Source organism: Xiphophorus maculatus, chromosome 20, assembly GCF_002775205.1.
Source record: "Xiphophorus maculatus strain JP 163 A chromosome 20, X_maculatus-5.0-male, whole genome shotgun sequence".
Classification (NCBI taxonomy): Eukaryota; Metazoa; Chordata; class Actinopteri; order Cyprinodontiformes; family Poeciliidae; genus Xiphophorus; species Xiphophorus maculatus.
In genome coordinates this window covers 12,080,619-12,106,662 of record NC_036462.1, presented here as the reverse complement: position 1 = coordinate 12,106,662, position 26,044 = coordinate 12,080,619, and the positions used below count along the sequence as shown (strand labels likewise).

The following is a 26,044-nucleotide window of genomic DNA, read 5'->3' as shown; positions in this document are numbered from 1 at the left end:
CATATTTAAAGGACTTTTAATATTGTTCAAAGTGGCAGAAGAACTTTGCTTTGTTTTTTTTCTTTTTTACAGAAGATAGAAAAGTGGTCAATTTTGGCACAAATTTTATCTATGATGCGGCGGAACACAGAAAATTAACATAAACTACACTAACACTGCAAAAACACTTTTACGTCATGATTGATTCAATACATTAAATAATTCAAGCAGCATTTTCTACTGCAAACCAAGCAAACTTGAAGGTGAATTAACACACTTTTTGAAACAAATAACTGCATCACAATTGGCAAATATTCACAAATTAGCTTAAACAACAGCTCAAATGATCATCATTATGCAGCATGTTGATATGGAACAATCCAGGAATTTTCAGTCATTTTCTTCCTGTGTTGTAATACTTCTATGCTTTCATCCTTCGGATTATAAATCAGTCTCTTTTATGTTTGATATTGTTAAAACAAATTCTCAATCCTCCAGAGTTATTTATTGGCTTTTTGCAGCATAACCAGCATTGATATCTTTAATCTGCTGCACTTGGAGAATTTCTTATTAACAAGTTGAAATTAAAAAAAAACAAAGTGAAGGCAAGGAGTGAATTTTAACTTGAGTCTCCTCTTTCCCAGTTGTTCATTCTTCTGTAAGATTTCAAGTTCAATCTTTTAGCTGTTCAGATGCTGTAGAAGGAAAAAAATCCTAACCTAAACCAGAAAATAACACATTGGGCTTTAACATAAACATTTATGTTATAGTTTTGCATGGCAAAAAGTTCTTGCAGTGACACAAATGTTCAGCGTTTGTGATGAACAGTCATCTTGTGAGCACGCGTAAACTTATGAAAGACCTGTAATTCTCTGATCAGTCTAATCAATAGCATGACTGCGACAGAAGAGGGGAAGATAAGTGATTGAAACCATTGTCTTATTGTGTTACCAATTGTTACCTCCAACAAACAGCATGTTCCTTCATTCCTCTGCCTTAAAATATTGCTACATGTAGTTGAAATAAATTGAAAGAAATGTTTTCTGAAACTGTAGTGTGAGAAGTGCACTAGTAATCAAGAAGACTTCAGGACATCCATGAGTGTCCAAAAGCACCAGAACCATCTCCTCTTCGGAGGTGTGCTATGAAAATGTGCTGCCACCAGCGAAGAGCTCATCAAACACCATCAGCAAGTGGGGGTAAGTGGATCTTTACACAGTAGTACCTACTACTGCTACAAATTATTTGGGAGACTTGTAAGCTCAATGAAAGTCAAGACAATTACTGTATTGTGCCGACATGGAAGCATCTTGACGATCCATTCGTGTGGGCGCTTGCCACCCAGGGAAGTGGACTTTCTTCCAAACCTCCTGAAAGTACTATCATGAATAAAGAATATTATTAAAATGTCCTCCATGACTAATTTCTCCAGCAGCCCAGGCACATTTTGGTGATCTCTGCATTCTAAAGCATGATGGAGCACAAAGCCCAGAATGTAAATGGCTCGATAGCAAAAAAAACATCAATGTGAAATAAAATCTAAGCACTAATTAGTCAAGAATTCTTCATTAATAGTCATGACTTTGACCAGAATTAGATATCCAGCATGAGAGAGAGAGAACTGAACAGCTACTCTGTGGATAGTCTTAAAACTTAAGAGCTTCTCAAGTTTTTAGCACATTAGAGAAACATGTAACAAAAGAAATGCTGAAGTCACAAAATGCATCCTTTGTGTCACTGCAAAAGTGAAATAATAAAGAGGCTGAATGTTTCTGGTGGATGTTCTTGTCTGTTTATGATATAAACCTGCTTGTTGTAAGGTGCTGAAAAAAAATCCTACAGAAGTAATAATGAACCTTTTAATGTCCATAATTTCCTTTTAAAAGTTTTAGAAATTGTTTTTTTTTATTATTTAAGTTGGATGATATTAATAGACCTGTAATCTGAATTTGAAATATTTATTAAAATGATATTGTAAGGGTATAAACCACATAAACATGTGGTTCTCTCAAAACTTCATACACCATTAGTTATTTTATAACTACAGTGTTTACTTGAATGACTAATTGCAACCACAGCATTATAAAAGTTTAAAATGTTTGTGCCCAGTATCCACCTCAAACCTCTACTTAAAAATATATAAAACTTTCATTAAAAAGAGCTATGCTGTTGAGGAAAGGTGTTGTCCCTTTTATGGATTTCTTCAGCTTCTTCTGTGCCACTTCAAGACCTCACTGACTTGCCGTAATGGATGTAAAAAAAATATTTTCTTTCAGAAAATTATCCAGCCTTAAGCTCAGTCTCACTCTAGAGCTGGATTAAAAAAAAAAAAAAACCCAACAAAAAAAAGCTTTTGTGTCTCCTAGTCAAAATCCAAACTTAAATCCAATTGAGTTGCTCCAGTGTAGTTAAATTAAAATATTTCTTAAATGAACAACAGGTTGAAGCTTCTCCACAGCGATGTAAAAGACTCAAAGCTTAATAGCAGTTGTTGCTGCCAAGACTGAATCTAACAGTAAATAGACTAAGGTGGCAATTGCTTTTCATATTTACTCCCGTTATCTTTGTAAAATTAGTTTAAAATGAAAAATAAAGGAAATTGGTAAAGGGATGAACAGTTTTTCCCCATCAATGGATACTGTAAGACTTCCTTAGACATTCCCTTGAGTTTGAAAAATTTAGAGTCCAATCCAAGGCAACTAAAACAGTCAGCAGCCATGGGGAGTGTGAATTGAAAGAATAAAGAAAACTTCTAATACATCTTTGAGGCCAAAAGTACTTTAACACAACAACACAAAGCACAAACAAGAGCAATAAAATTACAATAAACACAATCAACATCTTTATCTGTCTTTAATATTTAAAGTCAGCAAATATCATTGTGATGATTTCATTTTAAACTTAGCTTGTGTCAGCCTGTGTTGAGGCTCTAACTGCACATCTTTTGTTGTTCTTTTTTTTTTTTTTTTTACCAGTAAGACATCTGATTTAAGAAACTATTAGAAATGCAGCAAGTCTCTCCGTATCTACAGTACATACACAAAATGACAAGTGTGACATTCTCAGTTCAAATTTCTAAAGTCCACGAGTGATTTCTCCTCAGTTCTGGAGCACAGCTCTTTGATCGTCGTCCCTGTGAGCAGGGGACACAGTGCATTCAACAACAGCTGTTGTGTTACCTCCTCTGTCCCTTCTCTGCCTCCTGCTGAGTGACATCAGCCTGGCTGGGAATCACAAAGCTGAGACTTTGACGATGTTGGTACCAGCAGAGCTTGTTGTGGTCTGGATGCTGGGAGCCGCCGGGTGACCCAGAGGCAGCGGCGGCCTCCTCTGCAGCGGCCTGTGGAGGCCGTCGGCGTCAGGGGCCAAAGCGGGAGGCGTAGGGAGGCTGATGATGGCCGTGGTGATGCGGCCGCTTTTGCAGTTGATCCTTTTGCTCTCATCAGTTCTCAGATTGAGGTTTGAGCGGCTTTTAGAGAAGAAAGAAAAAGAGACCATGAGTGACTGTTGCAGAGTTCAGTTAGAGTTAAAGTTTTAATTTTTATTGAACTTTAAATGTAATGTGTTTGATAAATAAAAAAACCCCTAAAAACTCACATAAACTTGGTATAGATAGTCATATAATATATATGTAAAATTTTCAACTGCTTGTTGAATTTATCTCAAGTGTTTTTTCCATTGAAACTTAAAGTTCTTGAGGTGGATTCAAAGATGTTTATTTGTCTTTCATAGCCTGTCATTTCTTTTATGTGTATAACCTTTTGTGTCGTATTTATTGCTGCTTCAAGTAAAATCTCTTTTTTGTTGAAAAAGAAGTTTTTAATTCCAATGAGGTTTTATACTGGTAACATAAAGGTTAAATAATATATATTTTAAAGCAAATCCCACCTCTCATATTAGGAGAACGTCGTATTTTCTATTTTCCTATTTTCAAGGTGCTGCTGTTTCCAGATGCTTTAGAATCAACATTCAGTAAGGTTGCATTATAAGCAGCTAAACAGTGTCCCCTAGTGGGTTGTCTTGCAATTACAACCCTTCGCTTATCTTTTTGGATTGAAGACCTAATATTCATTCTTTCACCTACCCAGATATGCATTTATGTTCAATATAAAACCTGTTTATAAAATTAATGGCACTCTAAACCTATTATATAAAATTAAATAAATGTTAACAAATAAATGTTAACACTGACACATAAGTTCTGTCACAACTCCAACATTAATAAATTACAGATTTTCAAATATTTAAAAAGTCTCTTACTAATGTTCTCAATTTAGCATCTCTTTGCAATATGTATTACCTATGCAACTTTCCAATAATTTATTAGTGTTAATGTTAATTAACACTTAATGTTAATAACATTAACAACATTGTTACGCAACAACAATTAATGTTGTTGCATAAAATAAACTTTTAATGGAGTGAATTAAAAAAAATAAACCTCAAATTTATGAAAGTGAGGTCTTCATGGCCAGTTACCACAAGTGACACAGCTGACTCAACATCCTCAGACCTAAAACCCTGCTGACACTTTTAAGCTTTTTCTGCTCAATTTCACCTGCTTGTGTGTGATAGTGGGTCAGCGCTCTGTATGTGAAGAGCGCTGAGCTCCTGCAGGGGGCCCCGGTGTGATGGGACTGGGTTTGCAAGGGGCAGGTTGGCATTGGGCAGTGGAGTATTTTTCTTTCCACTAGCGCCGCAGCAGGTCACCGCAGGACTGTCGTGGCTGGCTATTGAGGAACTGTGTGATGGATAGGTCTGCAATGCTGTTTCCAAACAGTTCTGCTCGTACACCTGCTCATCCACAAACTCATGGGCCTGAAAAAGACACAACGGTTCCAGAAAAAAACAAAACAGAGCACAGTGTTATATGTAGTTTATTTTCAAAGGGAAACTTTTAGAATGACTCGCCTCTAAAATATTTTTAGCTTATTATTTTGGCTGTTTGACATAAAGTGTAAAAAGTGTTTGCCCCCTTACAGATTTCTTCTGTTTTTGTTTGTGTCACTCTCGGTCACCACACCTGCAATCCTTTGCACTGGATTATGGCTGCAGAATTGTTTTAATTGAGCTACACTTTGAGCATGAACAGCTAATTTCAACTTAGGCCAAAGTATCTCCATGAGATTTTTTATCTGGACTTTGAATAGGTTGCTCCACAATCATCTTGTGGCTTTCATCCAGAATGTGACTTTCTGGCTATGGCCTTATATTCTCTCTTAGAATTTTTTGCTAGAGAACATCATTAATGATTCCTTCGATTATGACAAGTCTGTAGGTTATGGAAAATTAAGCTTACATCACAAAAATGTGGTTAATCACATTAATGATATCTAATTCATTATTTAACGAGTGGCATTATATTCACTCTAGGCTGGTTTGGGGAAACTATTTATGTTAATAAGAAAAATTGTAAATTCAGCACTGCATTTTCTATTTACATGGGCAGTTGTTGGATATCAGAATGTGCTTAATGATGTGAAGCATTAAAATGGCAAAAACAGAACAAATTTCTAAAGGGGAAAATATTTTTTTACGTCATTGTTTAATGTTTTAAAATGTGGTTTGTAAAAGTAATAAAGATAGCTTACTTTCAGTGATAACAACTACTACCTGACAGATGCTGAATTTTAGTATAAGAGAACTGTGGCCTCTTCCAGTTTGTTTCTGTCATTTACTCTCTAGATTTAATTAAGGGAGGACTCCAGACTACCTCTGCTATCACAATAGGTAAGTTGGCGTACATCTTATGCAGCTTCCCCAGCCAAAGAAATCCTGAATTAAAAAGCTTTGTTGGTTTTCTATTATTTTCCCCCAGTAACCACTGATAACATGCATATTACACACATTTCTCGCTGCACAGCATAAGTTCCTACCACTTTTTCTTTTCCGACAACCTCGCTGTGTCACATGTTCACTGTCAAACTGACGTAAAAATTTAGAAGTTTGGCAGTATTTCTGCCAGCACTTTCTTTTCTGCTTCTGACTGACTTCGACACTCAGACTCAGTGAGTGGGTTAACTGTACTGTCAAAGTGATAGACGTATCTAACAGAAGCAAAACTCCCTGAAGTCTTTTTTTAGATCAACGCTCCCAGCGTCAATGTCAACACTTCCAACAAGGTACCATTACATGAACAAAAACTGTTCATCGACTGTCACAGCGAGAAAAGTCTGCTGTGCAGCTGAACTGTATGCCTTCTATTTTTTTTTAAATAAATATGTACTTCCAGCTTAATTATTTAACAACCTGTTACTGAACAAGGTGTGAATAAACACTTGAGTGAGTGTTTAAAGTAAAACAGAGAGGCATTCTCACTGTAGTTTTCTCCAGACAGCGCAGCAGGTGGTGGTGTTGGCTCTCTAACAGGGAGATGGATTTTATCAGCTTCTGCTCATCTTCTTCCGAACCCTGAGTAACAACACACAGACAGTTATCTTATCAAAATGAGTCAAATAATATGCCACAGTCTGGATAATGTTCCTAAGAAGAGGTTTTAATAATTACTTAATCAAAAATATGTAGAAAGGAAAATTATGCCTTCTTTGACTCCTTTAATCTGTTTAACTTTTTTTTTTTTAAATAATGAGCAATAACTGTGCTGATGTAAATAATTACTTTTCAGCTTGATAGAAATGGATGCTTTGCCATAAATCTTACTTTTTTTTTTAGTATTTTTTTAATACTTAACACTGTGCTTCCCGTGGTCCAGTTACTTTAAAAAAAAGACCATCAAAACAATTTCCACTTTTATTTTGTTGAACAAAACGAATTAATTCTAAAAACGTGTTATTGAGAGCTTTCTCATTAAATTATTGATGTTCCCACTGAGTGTTATTAGATGTTGCATTCAGCTGAATAGTTATTGATATCTAAAAGAGAGGAAAATAACTGTTGGAACGGCTGATGGAAATTTCTCTAAACAGCACTTGTTTTTGAGTCAGCATCTCTAATAAAGCTTAGCCTCAAAGTAATTAGATTTGGCAAAAAATGAAAAGAGAAAATAAATTAATTATCTCCTTGCAGCTTGCATTGTTACTCAGGAGGATTTGGGTAGGAGGCTTTGCAGTCCAAGGACTCTTACTCACATTCCAGGAACATGAACAATACAGTGATGTGGGCTGCAGAACAAAACTATTTCTGATCAAATGATGATTTGTGGCGCTGTCCTCTAAACACAAAGGTTTAAAGTTAGGCTCTCCATCTGCGATATAATCCAGATCATGGGAAAAAGATAATACCTTTTGCTGGCAACTGTTTGGATTTCCACTGTTTACTGGTCAACTTTTTAAAAACTATTTTCATTGTATTTAACTAGAATGGAAACTATTTGTGCTGGACTGAGTGCCCCATCTGCTCAAAGGTCCCACTGTGAATGCTGGTGAAGTACAGGTTTATTTTATTTTTATAAACTGTTCAGTTTGGCAGTCAAGTTAACCAAGCGGTGATCATCCTATCTATCAACTGTTTGTTTATCATCCTTGTTCTTGTTGAACAGGAGTAAAAATATAACTTCAAATAAAGTCCCAAATAATGGCTGAAGGGAAAATAATTTTCTTTCTGAAAAAGAAGAATCCAAAAAAGTAAACACAAAACTAGCTTCACAGAAGAAATGTCATTCATGGTACTTTCATTAACTGTTTACAACCTGCTGACAACGAATAATAAAGCTTTTCATCTTCCTGTATTTGTTTGTGTGCTTGCGTGTGTGTGTGTTACGAAGGACAAACCAAGTTATTCTCAACTCTTTAACTAACAGGCATCTGAGCATTGAATAATCAGCTATAGCTTGCTGCAGGAGACAAACAAACAAATATCTAATTAAATTTGATTAAATATTTTATAAAATTGGCCATCTTTTTGCATTATTTATACAATTGTGAACATTCATGAATTTAATTTAATACACAGTAACTGGATAAGTCATTGTTTTTTCCCATTTATGGTAAACCTTTGCTAACTAACTCAACCACAAGGTGATGCGCTTAGTTGCCCTGAGGGTTTAAGATTATCTTTCAAAGTACAATATATGCCATAAAAACAACAAAAAAGAGTAATAAAAAGCTTAAAGTGATTCCATATTTGCTTCTGCAACGTTGTTGCATTGGATCTTAAGGACAGACAATAGTTGGTCCAAAGAATTGTAAATAAAGAGGGCTTCAACAAAGATTTGTATTTCAAGAGTACATACATATTAAAGCTGAATTTAGGCTAATTTGCAAAGATCTATGGAGATAAAATGTTAGTCTCTACGTATACAAAACTGGTAGAGATGAAAATGAAGATAAGACTGCAGAAAAAGGTGGTTCAACAAACTTTTGACTCTGGTCAACAGTTGCCTGAAATAGGATAACTGTCTTAAACTGGTCAAAATTACACACTTAAAATTTTTTTAAATGGGCACTACTTGTCATAGTTCAGAGGAAACTTTAAGAATTAGTAAAGTAAAGAGATGAATAAACAAAGGAGTTTCACCAAAAAGGAGTTTCTGCTTTCATCTCTAATTGAGACAAACAGGGAACATGTTTGGTTAACATTAGATCAGCAAAATGATTGCAGCTCTTAAAGTATCTAATCACTACTCCTCTTTGCTTCCCTGAAACATCACAATGATCTGCCTGCTTCCAAAACAAACAAAAAAAACCCATCCATCATAATGAACAGAGCCATTTGAACTAGCTCTGAAACAAACATGCCTGTAGCATTTGATCCATCAGCAGCCAGGCTCGAAATGTGAACACAAAGGCAACTGTGTCACTTCGATATGAAAAGCAAATATTATGGTATCAGCATTCAAATGGATGAAGCTGTAATGGCCTCCTAGAGAGGTCATCATCCAGCCTGACAGCATAATCGATAAATCCCCCTCTGTGAAAACGAGCTCCTGATTTGTGTAACCAATAAACGGCTGTCAAAGTATGAAATTACCCGAATGCGAACAGACCTGCTGTGAACTTCTAATCTAACTATAAGCTGTGAGAGAACCAGTCATTTTGTCATATATTCCACCCTCACTTTTACCCCAGACCCATGAAGCGCCACTGACTGACTGTCAGCGGTGACACCACTGTAATTTGATGCACCAGGACGCTGGCAGCCACATCACAGACCCACACAGAGGGATGGGCTGGTTTGCTCAGCACTCACAGATGGCATTTATATGATAATTCCAACCACTTCCAGACACCCAGGAGCTTTCACACTGGACTCGATTAGATCCAAATGGATTTTGGTGGCCATCTGCAAATCACAGAGTATGTCACTGAAAGCAGGAGTGATGCACTGGATGGGAAGGATATGGGCAATTTGCTCATGCATTACCAAACACATTTTTTTTCCATGGTGGTTGTGAGTTTTTTTTAAAGCTAAGAATGGAAAGTGGAAAGGAGCAGGGATGAACATCTGCTGTACCAAAAAACAGGTTGCCTGATATGTGCAGGTGGATACTGATGCATTTAAAAGCATATGGAAGAAATAGTTTGACAGCTTAAAAACTTTCAGAACTTCCTTACTGTCATTAAACTCCTTCAAAAGTGTATACAGAAGTGATTTGAATTTAAAGAAACAAACTGGGTTTGTTTAAAAACTAAAGATCAGGACAAAAATTACAAAACTTCAGTTAGAGGGATTTATGTGTGGAATAAATGTAGTGAGAAGTTAAAACTTTTTTTTTCATTCCTTATAAATAAAAAATGTATAAAAATAAATTGCTAAACATATATAATAAGGTTTGATTGTGATTGTATATTTTCTTGTATCAGTTTGTTTACAAACTCTGCAGAAATTCCTTTGTATTTTCAAAAAATGTACAGGAAAGATTCAGCTGTTTTGACTTTCATGATGCTGCATGTATAACAAAGTGAAGATATAATAAAATTATACTTCTTTCTACACTTTTTTCAGTCACACTTTGGTGATCTTGCCATTCACAGGAATTTAAATATTGTTTATTTTTCTGTATTAGTTGTATCTTTTTTTAATTAATTTATTTTTTTCTGCATTTTCTGTGGTTTTTTTTGTTTGTTTTTTCAACATTGCAAACTTTTTCTTTTTGTACTCATGTATGGAAAAGTTAAAAGTGACCAAAATAAATAAACAACATCATGTACAGTAACTATTTTGACCACTTCATTCTGCTTTTCCCTGCCAATTCAGTACCTGTTTGTCCTTGCATGGTCAAGAGGCAGGGTACAACCTGTACATGTATTCATGTCCAAATCAGAAGGTGATTTGGACGGTTCTTCCAAATCACCGTCTGCTGTGATTACAGATGGACATCTTCTCAGTCAGGTTGGATAGAGAACAACTTTGAACAACAGTTTCAAATCTTGCTACAGGTTTCCAATTGGTTTTATGTCAGAGCTTTGACTGGGCCATTCAAACTATTAATATTTTTTGATCTAACCTGTCTCAATGTATGTTCAGGGTTGGTGTCCTACTTTACAGTGAACCTCAGCCCCAATCTCAAGTCATTTGCAGAATTGTAAAGGCTTTTTTCTAGCATTTAATTTTATTTAGCTCCATCCATCTTGCCATCAACTCTGTCCAGCTTTCCCAAAGCATGATAATATCACCAGCATATTTCATAATGATGATGATGAGGAGGATGTGTTCTGGGTGATTTGCAGTGTTGGTCTTTTTCTACACAAAGCCTTCTGCATGCTTTCTAAGGTTTACTTAACTTTAGTAGTTGCTATTAGTGGATTTTATTCAGGATTATCATCATAAGGAGAGTTGAATGCAAATACATGCCACAGTTTACAGATTTTATTTGTTAAAATAAAATAAAACACAGCCAAACCAGACACCCACTCTTAGCTCCAAAATTTTGCACAGCATCCTGGTTGCAAATTCATGGTGGAAGTTTTTCTTGTTAGTTTTACCATCAACAAAATAAACAAATATTAAAACAATGTACTGTCTTGAAGCTACAGTGTTTCTTCATTCTTCTGGCTCACAGGAAAAAGCAGTTTTTTCTTTCCTTCTTGTTGTTGGTTCATTCTTTCTCAGAGCAGGCTGTAATCGTGGTGAACATTTTGGAAACAACACTGTAAATTATGACTGACAAGCTAATAGCTCTTTTGAAAATAGTTAACACCAAAGGATCTTTTTACCCGAGTCAGGAAAAGCAGAGTGCTCACGTTTCAGGAAAGCATAGGGTCGAAACAAAAGCTCCACATTTTCCAGGATCACCATGTTCAGTCACAGATTTATTTTCACATTTCCTATAACCTTTTATTGCGCTAATCATTTAATTATCATCAAGAGCTTCTCAACAAGCAATACAAAACAGATCCTATTCTCATAGTTCCACACAAGGGAATTAAATCAACTCTCTGAAAGACAACAAGGAAAGGCACTCAGTGTGATTATGCCGATAACACAGACCGCAGAGGATTATACACATAACTCCCTTACTATCAGCCAAGCCCAGTTTGACGACAAGAATTTAATGACTTCTGATTCTGCTGCTCTTTTATAGCCTCTAAATTACTTTTAAATTACTCTTTGGTTAATTGTGGCAATAATTGTTGGTGTTTTGCTTCTGTATGTGTTTGTAGTTCATATGTGAAGCTGTTGCCTCCAAGCGATTGAGTTGCAATGGACTGAAATAATTAGCAGAGGGTTGTTTAACCAGGAACAATAATATTAATGTATAAAATGGAAATACAATCTGCTGGCACATCACATCAGTTTTAATGAAAACATCTGAAAATGCCTTTTCTTTCTTTCTGTTTTTGTGTCAAAGAGCATCGGAGGTTTTCTCACCGTCAGCTCCAGCAGTTCGTTGAGGAGTCCGTTGTGCTTGCTCTGGAGGAAGGCGTTGGCGCTGCCAGACTTGGCTATTCTTATCCTGGCCAGCCTGGCTTTCTGGAAGTGGGAAGAGAAGGAGGTCAGATTGTCAGACAAGGTGGGCAGGAGGTTGCTGGAAGATGACTAAGCCTTTATTTAATGAAAAGAGTCTGCCAAGTATTCACCAAAACTGCATAGTAATTTTCACAGCTATCCAAGAAGTGCTGCTTGCTTTTCGTTGGGGTTTTTCTTCTTTCAATGTGATGAAAGCTGTCTCTGCAGTGTATTGTGTCTGGAGGGGAATGCTCACTAACATCTTTCAGAAAGTATGTGGTATTCATCCATATGGGATTGCTGAGCATTTCCTTTTGAGTCCATGGACATTTTTATGTTGCTGTAACAGCATCCTTTTGCTACTTTTCACTTTTCTACAGACAGAGAGACCTTGCAGCAGGGATTAACTTCCATTAAAACCACAAGAGTAGGAGTGATGTTGGGTCCTGAGGACTGGCTTATCCAAAATGAGTTTTAGAGAATGTCTTTGTGCAAGCAAAAGAGAGAAAAAGAAAGTTCCCTCACACGGCAAACTCTAAATAATTTTTGAATGGGATGTGGTCTGGGATTTCACTAAGTTATAGCAAAGTGCTGCCACTGAAAATCGTCTCAAACGTCTGAAATGCAAAACTTCAATGACTGAGGTCAGCCTATGAAAAAACAGCCTTAAATTGAAGGCATAGCTTGAAGCTGAAAAAGAAGCATTAATTTTCCTAAAGCAATATATTATATTTTCATCAAATTAATATTCTGCAACTTCTAACAACTAACAACTTCTAACTTTGTCAGCAAGAAGATTTATGGTTTTAGCCCCGATTGAAGCAAAAACAATGCGTCCATTAGTTTTGACCAGGTTCTCCTCTTCTATGGAAGAGATCCCTAGAAAGATTTGATTTTGAATTAAATGGTTCAGATCATCAAATTTTCTCATTAGACAAAACTAGCCAGAGTGAAAACAAAAAGCAGTTCTCAGATGACAATTTCATTAAGAGTACAATAGTCTACCTCAAATGATAATCTCAGAGTGAAAGTCCAAATTTGATATTCACTGAGATTGTGATATGACCCATTAATGCTCAAAACTAGGATTTCCCAACACAAGTCTTTCAGAGCTACTATCCTAAAACTTTGCATTCCTCAGTGAGCATACCAGAATTAAATGAATTGCTCGTTACCGGGCCTCATCAGAGCTGAATGACGTGCTGATAAGGGAATTCCGTCATTTGATACATATGAGACGGAGAAGGGATGAATATAAAAATTACAGCAAAGTAGCTCTCAAAACCCCTCTATGAGGAAGAACTGAAATTACTTCAAATGCTGTATTAGCACTAAATTTTACTTAGAGAAACCAGAGTAAATGGGGTTGAAAACAAATTCACACCACATTTTTTAGATTTTCGGTTGTTAAATGACACAAAAACCATCTATTGTTTTCCTTCTGTTTTTTAATCATGTAATTTATTTTTTTTCCATTTTTTTCTCCGAAGAGTTTTTGCGGTGCTAGTGGCTCGGCTTTGTATTTCCTGTCAGTAGGCAGACAGGAAGGAGGGAAGACATGCGGCAAAGGTCGTCGGGACCGGGAGTCGAACCCGCAACGTCCGCGTCGAGGACTAAGGCCTCCAAATGTGGGGCGTGCTAACCCCCTGCGCCACCACAGCATGTCCTGTAATATTTTTTTCTACCACATCAAATCTCAGTGAAATAAACTGAAGTTAGTGTTTGTCATTTGATAAAATGTGAAAAGGTTTCATGGGAAGAAATACATTTTCAAGGCACTGTGAGTGTATTTTATTACTTTTGTTTCTGTCCTCTTATTGAAAATATTTGAAGAAATCCCAACATTAAAAGTTTGTCATTTTGAGACTGTCATATCAATAGATTTACCAGAAGATAAACCTGTTTCAAAATGCTGATGTGACACCAGAACAAAGCAAAGGAGACAGACAGGAAAGAAAAAAATCTCTTGTTCCATAGATTTAGACAATCATTATTACTTTCTGCTATTATTGTCTTATTTTATTGATAATGTTGTGTTTTGATGGCAATATATCATGTGCCAATTCAATACCCAGTCTTAATCTGCATTATATTCATAGGGAATGTTTTCATGAGGACTTAGAAAGGAATAAAAATTTGGACCAGGATTATTACCAGGAAACAGTGCATCAACGTTTTAAATTGGTTAGGCTTTATATTGTTTGTTTCAGTGAGACATAGATTAGCCAAGAACAACTTCTAGTGGTTTTCTCAAAATGAAGAGATACAGTATTTCTCCACTGCAAGAAACTAAAAGTGATTATTAATCACAAGATAATAAAACTTTGAGATATTTGCCTGGGAAAATGAAACAGATGAACATGGTTTAAAAATCAGTGGGGCCTGTCTTCAATTAAGTTTGATCAACAGTACTGGCATAGTTAGGCTAGTTAATCCACACTTGGACCCTTAGAGAGTTTTCTGTGGCCACATATGCAGATGGACTATGATAGCACATAAGTACCACTTGTAAATGACATAATAAATTTAAAATCCTATAAAAGATTCATCCATCAATGTTATTCAAGTATAAAAATGAGAGAAAACAAAAACCACACAAAAGCATTTAGAGTAGGAACATTCATTGTTAGTTTTTGGAGCTCAGCAAATACTGATGCGAAACAGATTCTGAAATACAAACCAGAAGAGCAGCACATAATTTGTTGTTGATTATGTATATGCACCAAAGCTTGAAAAGCTTCTTTTGGTGATGAGCCATGACACATATTTTGCAGCAATTTATGACCAAGTCTTACAATTTTTGAAAATTTGCAAACTAAGTGCTGCTAAAAAAGTCCTCATCAAAACCCCCGGTTCCACTCAGTTTGACATTAGGAAAGCTGGAGCTCCATCTGTGCTGCATCAGGTAGCAAGTCTGAGTGGAGATTGGAACTTGGACTTGATTTAATTCATTTTTTGCACTTTTGGAGCAATTTACAATTTCTCAGATTGTTTTTGTGAAGCTAACAAGCAACCACAAAGCTTTGGGGAATTAAAAAAAAATCAATCTTGTTTGATTCACAATATATATTCTATTCTATATATTCTAGGTTATCTTTATTTCCTGATGCTAGCAGACTATTTATCTTAAGGAGGAAATGACAAGAAAAAGACACGTCTACACACTTGGTGTGGTGCTTAAAATATTTAAATATCCGACTCCATCTGCTGATGAGGACATCACAAATTGATTTTATTTTTCTCTACATTCAAACATATTACTTTGATTCTTAAGGGGAGACAAATATGCATTGTGTTTAACTTTTTGCATAGACCTTCCTGGTTCTGAGTCCAGAAGATAAACCTGTTTTAAAGTGCTGATGCGATAACAGAACAAAGCAAAGGAGACAGACAGGAAATGAGAAAGGAATAGTGTGCGACATTTTTTAAAATGAAGAGGATATTAGGGTGACTTCCTCCCCAGCTCGTGGACACATGAGTTGAGTGATTTCTTTAACCTTGTCCTGCTTGCCCCCTCGTTCCACTATAAACGTATTTTGAAAGTGGGAGACAGACGGAGCAATTTCTTCTTCCAAGACGTGAATCAAAAGTAATGAAATAAGTTTGGATGCTTCAAAAGTTGCCAGTCAAACTCTGGATTCTGTGAAGATGTGTGGAAAGCTGCAACATGAGATGCAATAATACTGATAGTGTGTTTCTGCGTGCATGACGTGAAAATAACGGAATGATGCAGGATGAATCATTCTTTCTTTGTTCACTAAGCTAAAAGCATATGATGTTGAAAGTGAAAACTGCGTGTTTTGCAGACTGTTTTTTTTTGGATCAAAAGCATCGCCTGAAACAAAAAAGAGAAATATTATGAAATAAAAATTAACTCTGATGCGTAAGTGTGAGATGTCTGGATTTGATTGTACTGATGTTTTTCTGAGCGCCTACTGAACCAGTGATCGCAGAAGGAAAACCTTCCTAATAAACATCTGAAGAAAGTTCAAAGGCAGCCTGAAGAATTGAGGCATGAATGTGTCATATAAAGTCCCTGAATGGGTATTATAGAAGCATCAATGTAGTCCACTGTCCAATATGCCTGATTTATTTTCCAATTGTAAAATGAACATTTATTTTTTATATAACCCAACAGATAGATTTTCTCAAAATCTCAATGAGTAAGAGTCTTTAAATTCCCAAAAGACAAAATAAACCTCAAATGGCTTGTAAAATTGGGAAAACAAAACAAAACAAAAAATATCTTACATAAGCATTACATTTTAGCTAAGGTAAAAATGATTCCTAATCTAGAATGTTAGTCAGTCCTAAGCACTTTTTCAAACACCTTGGGAACTGACAAAAAATACTTCAAGAGAAATGTTACTTTTATATATCCATGGAAATATTTCAACCACAGGATTTTGAATATTCAAAATAAAGCTGTGGCTTATTACAGTAAATAATCATTGTGTCTTACTGATTTTAATGAAAGTCTGTACATCCAGCTTTAATAACACACAGGCTAGTTTATTATACGTTGTATGTAATGTTGTTTATCAAATTAAATTTTATTTATTGTGGTAACAATTAATGTTTAATTACTTTCTGTAGATTTGACACTTATCTACATAAAGTGCTCTGGGTTATTATTATTATTTTTTAACTAGATCTCATTTAATTGATGTTGTTTATTGATCACAATTCATCATCATTTTGTCTGACCTCTAATCAAATAAAAAGGCAGCCTCTCTCACCAGACAACCATACTAGCATAATTTAAATGTATGCTTTAAGTTGTTTTTCTGTCTCTGAGTATAAATGCCACATGATTGATTGATCATGAAGATATTCATGGCTGAAAAGGTTATTTTACATAAATCAGTATACAATCTGCTAAAGGTGAGATTCTGTATGTCGATTTAGGTGATAATACTTGATTTGGTTGACCGAACAGAAAAAGCCTGAACTTTCAGCTCCATTATCACCAATCGCAGACCTGAAGTCAGGCATCTAGACTGCTGCCTTTGGAAATGCTGACCTCTTACTTAGAACTACTCTATTTTCTCTTCTCTTGAGCCAGTCTAATGGCTCACCGTCATACTTTGTGTGATTTCTTTGTCCTCTCTGTTTTTTGCTCTTTTTCAACTTCCTTCCTCTTCCTTTCTTTATCCTGTAGTCTTCTCGGTTTGCCCTCACGTCTCCTGTCTTTTTATTATTATTTTTTTTTCTCCTGCTCAACAACCTGCCAGGTTGCAGTGTAGCTCCACTTGACTTTGCTGTCCCATTAGGAGCGTGACCTCAATCCATTTACTGCTTCGACACTCACCATCACTCTGATGGTGAGTGCTGCACGACTGATTTATGCATGAATAAAAGAAGAAGCCTTTCTGCAAGATCTTTTTACTTATTGGTAAATTAAGACCAAATATCAGGGTTTGTTTTCATGGGCAGTTAGGTCCTCAGGAGGCTGCTAAATATGAAGAAAGGATAATATGCTGTGCACTAAATCACGCACTGTCACAGTTAGCAGACAATCACTGTCATTAAGCTCAATTTGAAATTTTCTGAAAGAAAGACAACAATTACTACTGTATGTGAAAAGAGCTTTTTGTGAAGTAAAATTTCTAGACGAGTACATAATTGTAAAAGGTGCCTGAAGTAGAGTTGTTATAAAAGAATGAAGAAAAATTAAACTTAGAGAGGATGGAAAGACCAGGAGAGCTGTAGAAATGGAGGACAGAGAAAAAGACAAACAGAGTTAGCTCTCCCCCCCTCCCTCTTTTCTGTCCTCAGTCTGTTTCTTTAAATCGTGACGCAGACAAAATACAGATGACATGGGAGGGGAGTGTTTGCTCATGTGTGAATAAAAGCAGCTTATAAAAACCTAGAAATTTGTTAGTGACCTGTTAACATTTTGAAGTTGTGAGCATTTACCAGATAAGTACACGGTCACAACAGAAAACAGAGAGCACTCCAGATGAGTGACTCATGCTTCATGTTTTTCTCAGTGCTCTAGAGGGAAAATAAAGTCAAACAAAACAAATAAAGACAAGAAAAATAAAAGGGGCAATATTACATTGTTTAACATGTCAAGTGAGCCAAAGAGCTAGTTGTAGACTAATGATTTAGCAGATGAAAACTGTGATCATAACTGAACTGAAGCTCAAAGTGCAACTACTTAATTCAGTGGTGTCCAAAGTCGGTCCTGGAGGGCCGGCATCCTGCACGTTTTAGTTCTCTCCCTGGTGGTACCAACAACCTTTAGGTCTTCTAACAAGCCATCATTTGAGGCAGGTGCGTTAAACCAGGGAGAGAACTAAAACATGCAGGCTGCCGGCCCTCCATGACCGACTTTGGACACCCCTGACTTAATTCATTGCTAAAAACACTGTTAAATTCAGAATGTCCGTGTGACCAATTATTTTCAATTTCTCTGCTGGAACATATATTCATAGGAAATTGATTTAGTATTATATCTTCAGTACAGGGGCCATCACCAGTTGTTACAGGGACACTGGCCCCTGTCTAGAAGCGCCCATGCTGGTCCTCCTTCATCAATCTCAGCCCCAAGGCCTTCACCAGCAGCATGAGGGAATACATTGGGGATCTGTGTAGAACATTGCTCACTGCTCAGGGTGATATATTGTACAATAATTTAACCTGGATAGAGGAGTGCACTACCTTGCTCTTATTTTGCTTGTCAATAAACATTGCTTATAGTTATTACAGAAAACAAATATGAAATATTTGTGTTCATGAATTTGAAAAATATTAACATTTGTGTGTTTTCTGATCTCTTCCCTTCATCTTCGCTGCCAGTGAGATGAATTATACTTTGAGTTGAGCCTTATTTATTTACCCATGTATTTTTTTTATTTCTAACTAGTGGAAAACAAGTAACCTGTAGGATAAGAGTAAACATGTGCATACTTAACCGAGAACAAAATAATAATCTTACTGCTACTTTTCTGTTTGAAAAAGAGCAAGATGAAGTGAACGTTTATTTATTAGAATCTCCTCTGTCAATTAATGGAATGTATCACTTACTGACTGTAATTATCAGAAATATATAATTAAAAACATGTTGTGGCATTCATATACCATTTCAATTTCTATGCTAAAGAACCAATAAATTACCCTGTTGGGAACCACAGGCTCAGTTCACCTTCACATTACTGAGATGTAGGAGAGGTCAGTGCATTATGTTTGAAGAGGTTCAAATCAGAACATTCATTAATGTGGATACAAATCAGACATTCCTCTTGTCAATTAGCTACCAGTGGCCGCTCCCCAACTTAATAGCACTCTTATCTAGCCTTGTGGAAAGGTCAAGCCTACAGGGGAACTGTGGTGAGTGGCTGAGTAATATTTAGCACTTCGAACTAAAGTGTGCATCTGTCTATGTGTCTGAAAGAAAGGAATTATACATGTGTAAGGCTTTTAAATTAGTTTCCATGTGACAAGCAACAAACTAATTTGCAGTCACTGAAGTTGTACAGACAATACTGAATTATTCTGAAGTACTGACGTTTGTGATTTGTTTTTAAAGACACAATGTTTATACAAAAAAAAATCTCAATCTTCCATTTAATCTTATGAGCTCAGTAGATATTTCATCCCGATCCTTTAGGCTTTCTAAAATTCACAACCTGCCTTCCCTTCAAATTAGGTAACATGCCTGCGTACAATTTTTAAAGACAGTAAGCTTCACCTTCTGAGCTCGACGTTTGTCTGCCCGCTGGTTCTGGTGGTAGATGCGGCTAAAGTTGGACACGATGACAGGGACGGGAAGAGCAATCACCAGCACGCCGCTCAGGGAGCAGATGGAGCCAAAGATCTTTCCAGCAATTGTCTTCGGGACCATGTCTCCGTAGCTAAAGGGAAATGAGAAGAATTCAATTTAAAGCATGTACAAAGATGTGAAGGAAGTGTTTTGTCCCTCTCAGATTACTTCTGTTTTTGTTTATCAGTTAACCAATAAATTTTATTGTTGCACAAAGATAAATTAAGTAAATGTCACATGTAGATTTAATTGAGTAAAAGAAAAAAAATCCTTCCAAACAAACTTGGGCAAAGGTGAAAAAGCAATTGCCCCTAACTAATAACTGGTTTTGCCACCCGTGGCAGCAACAATTGCCATCAAGCATTTACAATAATAAATAAGTATTTTACATTGAAATGTTTGGACGACTCTTGTTTACAGAAATCTTTTAAAGCAGCCACATGGAGAGTTGTTGATCATGATCAGCCCACTTATGGTAACATTACAGCACCTCAGTTGGATTTAAGTCTGGAATTTGACTAGACCACTCCACTTTTGTTGATGATCATTCTTCTTCTGCTCAACACAAATGGGTTTAAGCAGAAGAGTCAAAAACAAAAATTCAGATATTATCCTTCAAGATTTCTAGTAGAGCAGAATTTCTATCTGTCTGTCTGTCTGTCTGTCTCTAGACCTAGATCTACACCACCATTTTGACCGCTGTTTTTATGATGTTCTTATACTGAAATGCTATGTTAGTTTTATACCAGATGAGATGGGACAGACTCTTTGAGAAAGATTATGCTTTAGTCTCCTCAAAAATAAAAGAAAAATTTCCCAAAATGTTTGTATGCAAATGAAAAACAGGCCGTTTCTTTTGGTCAGGGTTTATTTCACCATAGAACTCTCCCATTGATGACATTTCTACTCAGCTTCGTTCTTATTGTTGAACAAATAAAAGGAGACCAGGCGCTGACCTTAACTAAGGTAAGTGAGGCTTGCAGTGCAGTAGATGTTGCTATGGGTTATTTGGTGACCTCAAGTATGAGTCATGGAGGAACTGGAGTAATTCTGGTAGGCCTACCACCCCTGGGAGGGTTCAACTATGTTCCACATTTTCTCCACTTGTGGATAATGGCTCTTGCTGTTCTTTGCAGGAGTTTCAAAGCCTCAAAGAAATGAGTTTGTAACCCTTTTCAGTCTGGATTTGAGTACTTTTTTATGTTTTTTAATTTGTTTAGTTCTGGTCATAACAGGTTGCTTTTTGAATTGTTTTAGTCTAATTTGTGTTGTTAGATAGGTTTAATATAAGTTTTTTTTTTCCACTTAGGGCTAAGTTGGTTTGTTTGGATGTTTTTCTTAAGTGTGACAAAAAAAGCAAAGACAAAAGAGCATGGAATATGTTTTCACAATCCTATAGATTTATGGCTTCATACAAATTCGGTGTCTTTCCATCCCTCCTTCTCACAGACAGAAGTGATTATACTGTGTGTCTTTTTCTCTGAACACAGAAATGATGAGGAATCAGAAAACTCTTTGTATCTAAGCTGATATAAAAAGCAGTATTACAGTGCAGGGGCAACACATCCTCACATAGTGGGCTCTGTCTCTGCTAATGCAGATAACAGAAATTCATGCTGTTTCTCCTCATCAGAGGTACAAGAAAGGAACAACGAAAGCAGCAGTAACAGAAAATGCAACCTCAATCCATCAATTTCTATCAATTTCCAGACAGGCAGCCATGTTGAAGATTAAATGCATAATACCTGATAATACCATCACAGACACAAACACCGAAGCCACTGGTGGCCCTGGAATCTTATCACATCTTTTTAATATAAAAATAACTTTTATCAACATTTTTTATCTTTCAGTTAAAATCTAAGTTTACTGTTTTCTTGTTGCCAAATTTGCATAAAACATGCCACCACACAATTACACTGCGAACACAATTTCCCGCTCCACATTTTCATTTCAGACTACAAAGGCTGAATTATCCCAGCACCTAATGCAGTGGGGTTTTCTGAGAACAAATTCTAATTTGAATCATAAGTTATGAGACTGCACTCATGGGCAGGAATGCAAAACAGTTTATGAGTTTGAGACGGTTTCGATTTTGAAGGTCTATCCCCAGTACTTTTCTGACCTATTTGTCATAACAAAACCCTACAGACCATTGAAATATGTAACACATTCACAGATCATATATATATAAACAGAAATATTTCTTTTTTTTATCTATATGTGTAATTTTAACTGTGAGACTAACAAACAAAATCCTCAGGTTTATGATAGATAGATCATAAATGTATAGCTTATTGTCCCCATGAGGAAAATTTGTCTTGGACATCATGCGCTAAACAAAGCTTCTACCACAACTAAATACACTACAAAGAAAAAAAAAGACATGTTGAACCCTAGTATGGTAAAACATATGTATTATTTTGCACAGGTTTTGACCTTTTCAGACAAATACTCCTGACACGTTAGTCAAGACAGAACTAAAAAACAACAGTAAGTTCTGCTCCTCCACAGAATACATAGTCACCTTGATGAAAATCATCTTGTCCTGTATTTGGACGACAGATTGATGCTCGTGAGCAGAAATGAGTGGAAATGCTGCTCCATGTTCTATTCGCTCGAAGTCAGTACTCCGTTTAAAGCTGCATTTGAGCTCTGAAAGACATTTTGCAGATGTATCATTTCTGGGTTGTACAGTTTGCACCAACATATGCATGTTTTTTAAATAGGAGATTATTATGCTCAAGTAATATGGTCACAGTCTGTCTCCCTTCTGGAAACAAGAAACAAACTCACAATGCAAACAAAACACGAGCACAATATCACATTCAATATCACAGATTTTCAAGCATTTTATTCAGATAACCTGATATATTATTTTAATTCTTCAAAATAAAAATGCTTTAACTACATTATGAGTTATAATCTCCATGGAATCTGAGGAAAGATCTATATCTTCATTAGTTTAGCACAAGAGTTTCAATTTCAATTCTATAGTAATTCAGTCAGGGTGAAGAATTGAGCAACGCTCAAAATATGAGGAAACAATCTTATTGCCACAAGCTGAAACAAATAAAGTTGGTCTTCAAATAAAGTTGTTTCCTAGTACTTTGAGTGATGCTGGAGTTTTCACCTTTGACCCTCTCCATGCACCTTCCATCCATGAAGGTTCTAACTTCGTCAGGGATGTTAGAATCTCTACAATTTTCCTATTAACATTTTTTCTCCCCGTTTTGTCAGTTCATATTTTGGGAGTGTTAAAAAATGTTATGCTGCAATTTATCTCTCCAGAAAATAATTCATACTTTATATTACTAAATAAATATGTTTCAGTTAACAATGAAACAACTTTGCTGCAAAATATCTGCCATTCATGTGTCTGTAGCCAATCATGTTGAATTAAAATTGGGAGAACAACACATTAGTAGCTGAGTGCTGCTAACTTTGGTAAAAACTGAACCTTAAAAGCATTAGCTCAAATTAATGAGGTAAAAGTGGTAGTACTGCAGTTTAAATCACACTGCTTTATTTAACGAGAAATATTTTAAAACTTGCTGCATAAAATAGGATTACCATTTCAGGTGGTCTAATGAACAAATGTGTTCAAAGCGATAAAAATGTAATGATTTAGTCGTAAGCTTGAATGTCTTTATGCTTGGACATATTCGCTGCTCCTGGATGCGAGTTCTGCCTTCTGTCAGCTTCATAGAAGCCACTGGAAGATTCTGCCATTGACCTAACTGGAACATAACAATATTATGTTTTTATTTTATCCAGTTTATCCTTCAGTTGTATAATTCCAAAATAAGTTCTAAAACTACATACTACTAAATGTTTGACATTAAATCCATGAAATCGACAACATTTACCCTGGGGACAAAAAGACAAAGGCAGACCATCACTCAAGTATTACCCGGGGTGTAGTGCTGGATTGCGACATGATAAATCTTTCAAAAGCATACACTAAAAAAAATCAGAGTATGCCATAAGGACTACCGTAATCAGATACATCAACTTATGTCTTTGTTTTAATAGCTTACAGGGTTTTCGTTGGAAATTAAAAAAGCTGTCTCAGAGGCAATGTCTGCAAAATGGGTAAGTGACAACATATACACTAATTTTTGTGAAGTGTAAAATGTAAAACTATATCTAAGACATCATAACTGAAATTGTTGTTTTGTTTAAAGTGGGCAAACCACAGCTGAGCAAAGGAAAGCTGTAAGAACTGTGTCACAGGAGAGGATGTTGGCGTTACTTTGCAGCATGTCTGCACACGGGAATGAATATAAAGCAGATAGTTGAAAAATACAATGCATGCTCTGTGTGTTTTTGTAGGGTAAAATAAAGGTTAACAAATATTCACACTTACAGTTTACAGACTTTTCAAAGCTGGTTGTCTCTCTCATACATCATCCTCTCAGCAACATTGAACCTTAATTTAACTTGTTTTATTTATCCTTTTTTAAAATAAACTCTCAGTAGTTTAGACCACTTTCAGCAGCCCTCAGTGGCAGGTTAGTTTGCCCTTCGTGTTAGCTGTCCCCTGCTGATGTAGCCCGGCCTCTAATTTTAACAGGAGCTCACACAGGTTATGATGGATGGTGCTTTCTTTCCAGTGGCAGCAGGTCACACAAACTCATATCCCACATCTCTCATATGCCTTTCAGTGTAATAACAGACATCAGATTGTTTCTTGCTGTTTCTTTTCTGTTTAATCCCATTTCACCCCTGTTTTCCTTCATTCCCCCTCTGGTTTTCGTTGTTATCACCCCATCCCCTGCTTCCTTTCCTTAGAATAAACAAAGGTCAGACAGTATGTCTGAAAATCAGCTCTACAACTTCTGCACACCTGCAGTCCCCCAGGACAAGACGGTCAACCAAGTACTCTTTTTCACTTTCTAGTTAGAGGAGCAGATTAGTTTAAGGTTCACCAATGAGAATTAAAAAGGAGGTCAGAAAATGACAAAACTGAGGGAGTAACAAATAACTTTAACACAAGTTAGGCTTTTGTCTGCAACGCTGCTCTTAGTTTTTTTCTTATATTTAAACATACAGTTGAAACCAAATTTTACACACACCAAATACCTTTTTCTTCTCACTATCTGGATGTAAATGGGACCAAAATTCTCTTATTTTATGTGAGGTAAAATTACCAAACTTAATTATATTTGCTAAATGCTTAGAAACTTGCAAAAAAACATTTTTTTAAACATTTATTATTTAACTTTCTTCAAATTCAAGTTTACATAGATTTGTTAGCATCAGGGATAATTGTTTTTTAATGTGCCTGAAATTAACATTTGAGTTAATTTCAGCCATCCCTGTGGATGTATTTTTAAAGTCATATCGTGAAAAAAAAATTCAGACGAGATATTAGAAAATTGTGTATCTGCAAATGTCTAGTTGATTTTTGGAAACAAGTTCCAGATGCTTGATTTGTTAAAAAATGTATATGCAAACATAGACATGATGGGGATGTCCAACCATCCCAACTCTCAGTAAGGGGACATTTCTGTGTCCCAGAGAAGCAAAGCTTTTAATACTTAATGTGGAGTTCAGTCAGACTTTGTATTCTCATCGTAATGTGTCATTGACAAGATTGGAAAGAAAATAAAAATATTTATTTCTGAACATGGGTCACATATGTTCATTTGATAAACAATCTTTCTTCCATGTTGGGTTGCATAACTTAAAATTTAATTAAACAGAATAAAATGATTAAATATTTAAATATATAATATTGAGAAGATCTGGGCTCAGCTTTTATAAAGTAAGTCCAAATCTGCCACAAAATGTAAAATACTGCATCCACAATAAATTATAAGGAGAAAATGCCTTAGCAGATTAATTCTTAGTCAAGTACAATTTTATTAGTAGTTAAAAACATTGTTTTTTTTATTATTTTGGGAGTAATTAGTATTCAGAATTTAACATCACAATCAAATACATTGACAGACATCAAAAAAATATATTGCTATATTTCCAATTTGAAATTAAATTATCAAATTGATTAGATGCTTAAACTAAATATAAAAATTAACAATGACCTCAATATTTTGTTAAAAAAGGAAAGAGTGCATTATCAGTAACCTCCAATAGTTACACATAATAAAGCAAACACTATATGTTGAAGCATCCATCTTTTTTATGTAGCTACTGCTTTACTGCCGTTTAGAGTTAGATTTAATCTAGGAGTAGAACGTTATCCCACTGCTAGTTTCAGATGGAAAGTCTAAAAGCTTCTGATATATTAATACCTTTAAAATATTGTCATAGGATGAATACAAAAATCTTAGAATATGCCGATCAGGAGCTTTCGTAGATATAAAAAATCTAGTACCTCTGTATTTTAAAAGAAGTACAATAGATAGAGAAAATTTTAAGGCGATTTTCTCTCTGAATGAGACACATACACAGCAGATAACAAACAAAATCCTATCCAAATACTTT

General features: G+C 35.7%; 1 protein-coding gene across 2 annotated transcripts in view; it reads right to left on the bottom strand.

Annotated features, from left to right (window-relative positions):
• The window catches only part of LOC106699803 (potassium voltage-gated channel subfamily D member 3-like), a 93,603-nt gene continuing 67,559 nt past the window's right edge, over positions 1-26,044 (bottom strand). The window contains exons 3-7 of one of the 2 annotated variants that reach the window (XM_023324473.1): positions 19,523-19,685; positions 11,749-11,850; positions 6,298-6,390; positions 4,538-4,797; positions 1-3,448 (exon numbers count right to left, since the gene is read on the bottom strand). In XM_023324473.1, coding sequence (XP_023180241.1) covers positions 3,211-3,448; positions 4,538-4,797; positions 6,298-6,390; positions 11,749-11,850; positions 19,523-19,685 — 856 coding nt within the window. In that variant the 3' untranslated portion in view covers positions 1-3,210. The remainder of the gene's footprint in view (positions 3,449-4,537; positions 4,798-6,297; positions 6,391-11,748; positions 11,851-19,522; positions 19,686-26,044) is intronic. The other variant, XM_023324474.1, reaches the window with a different exon arrangement.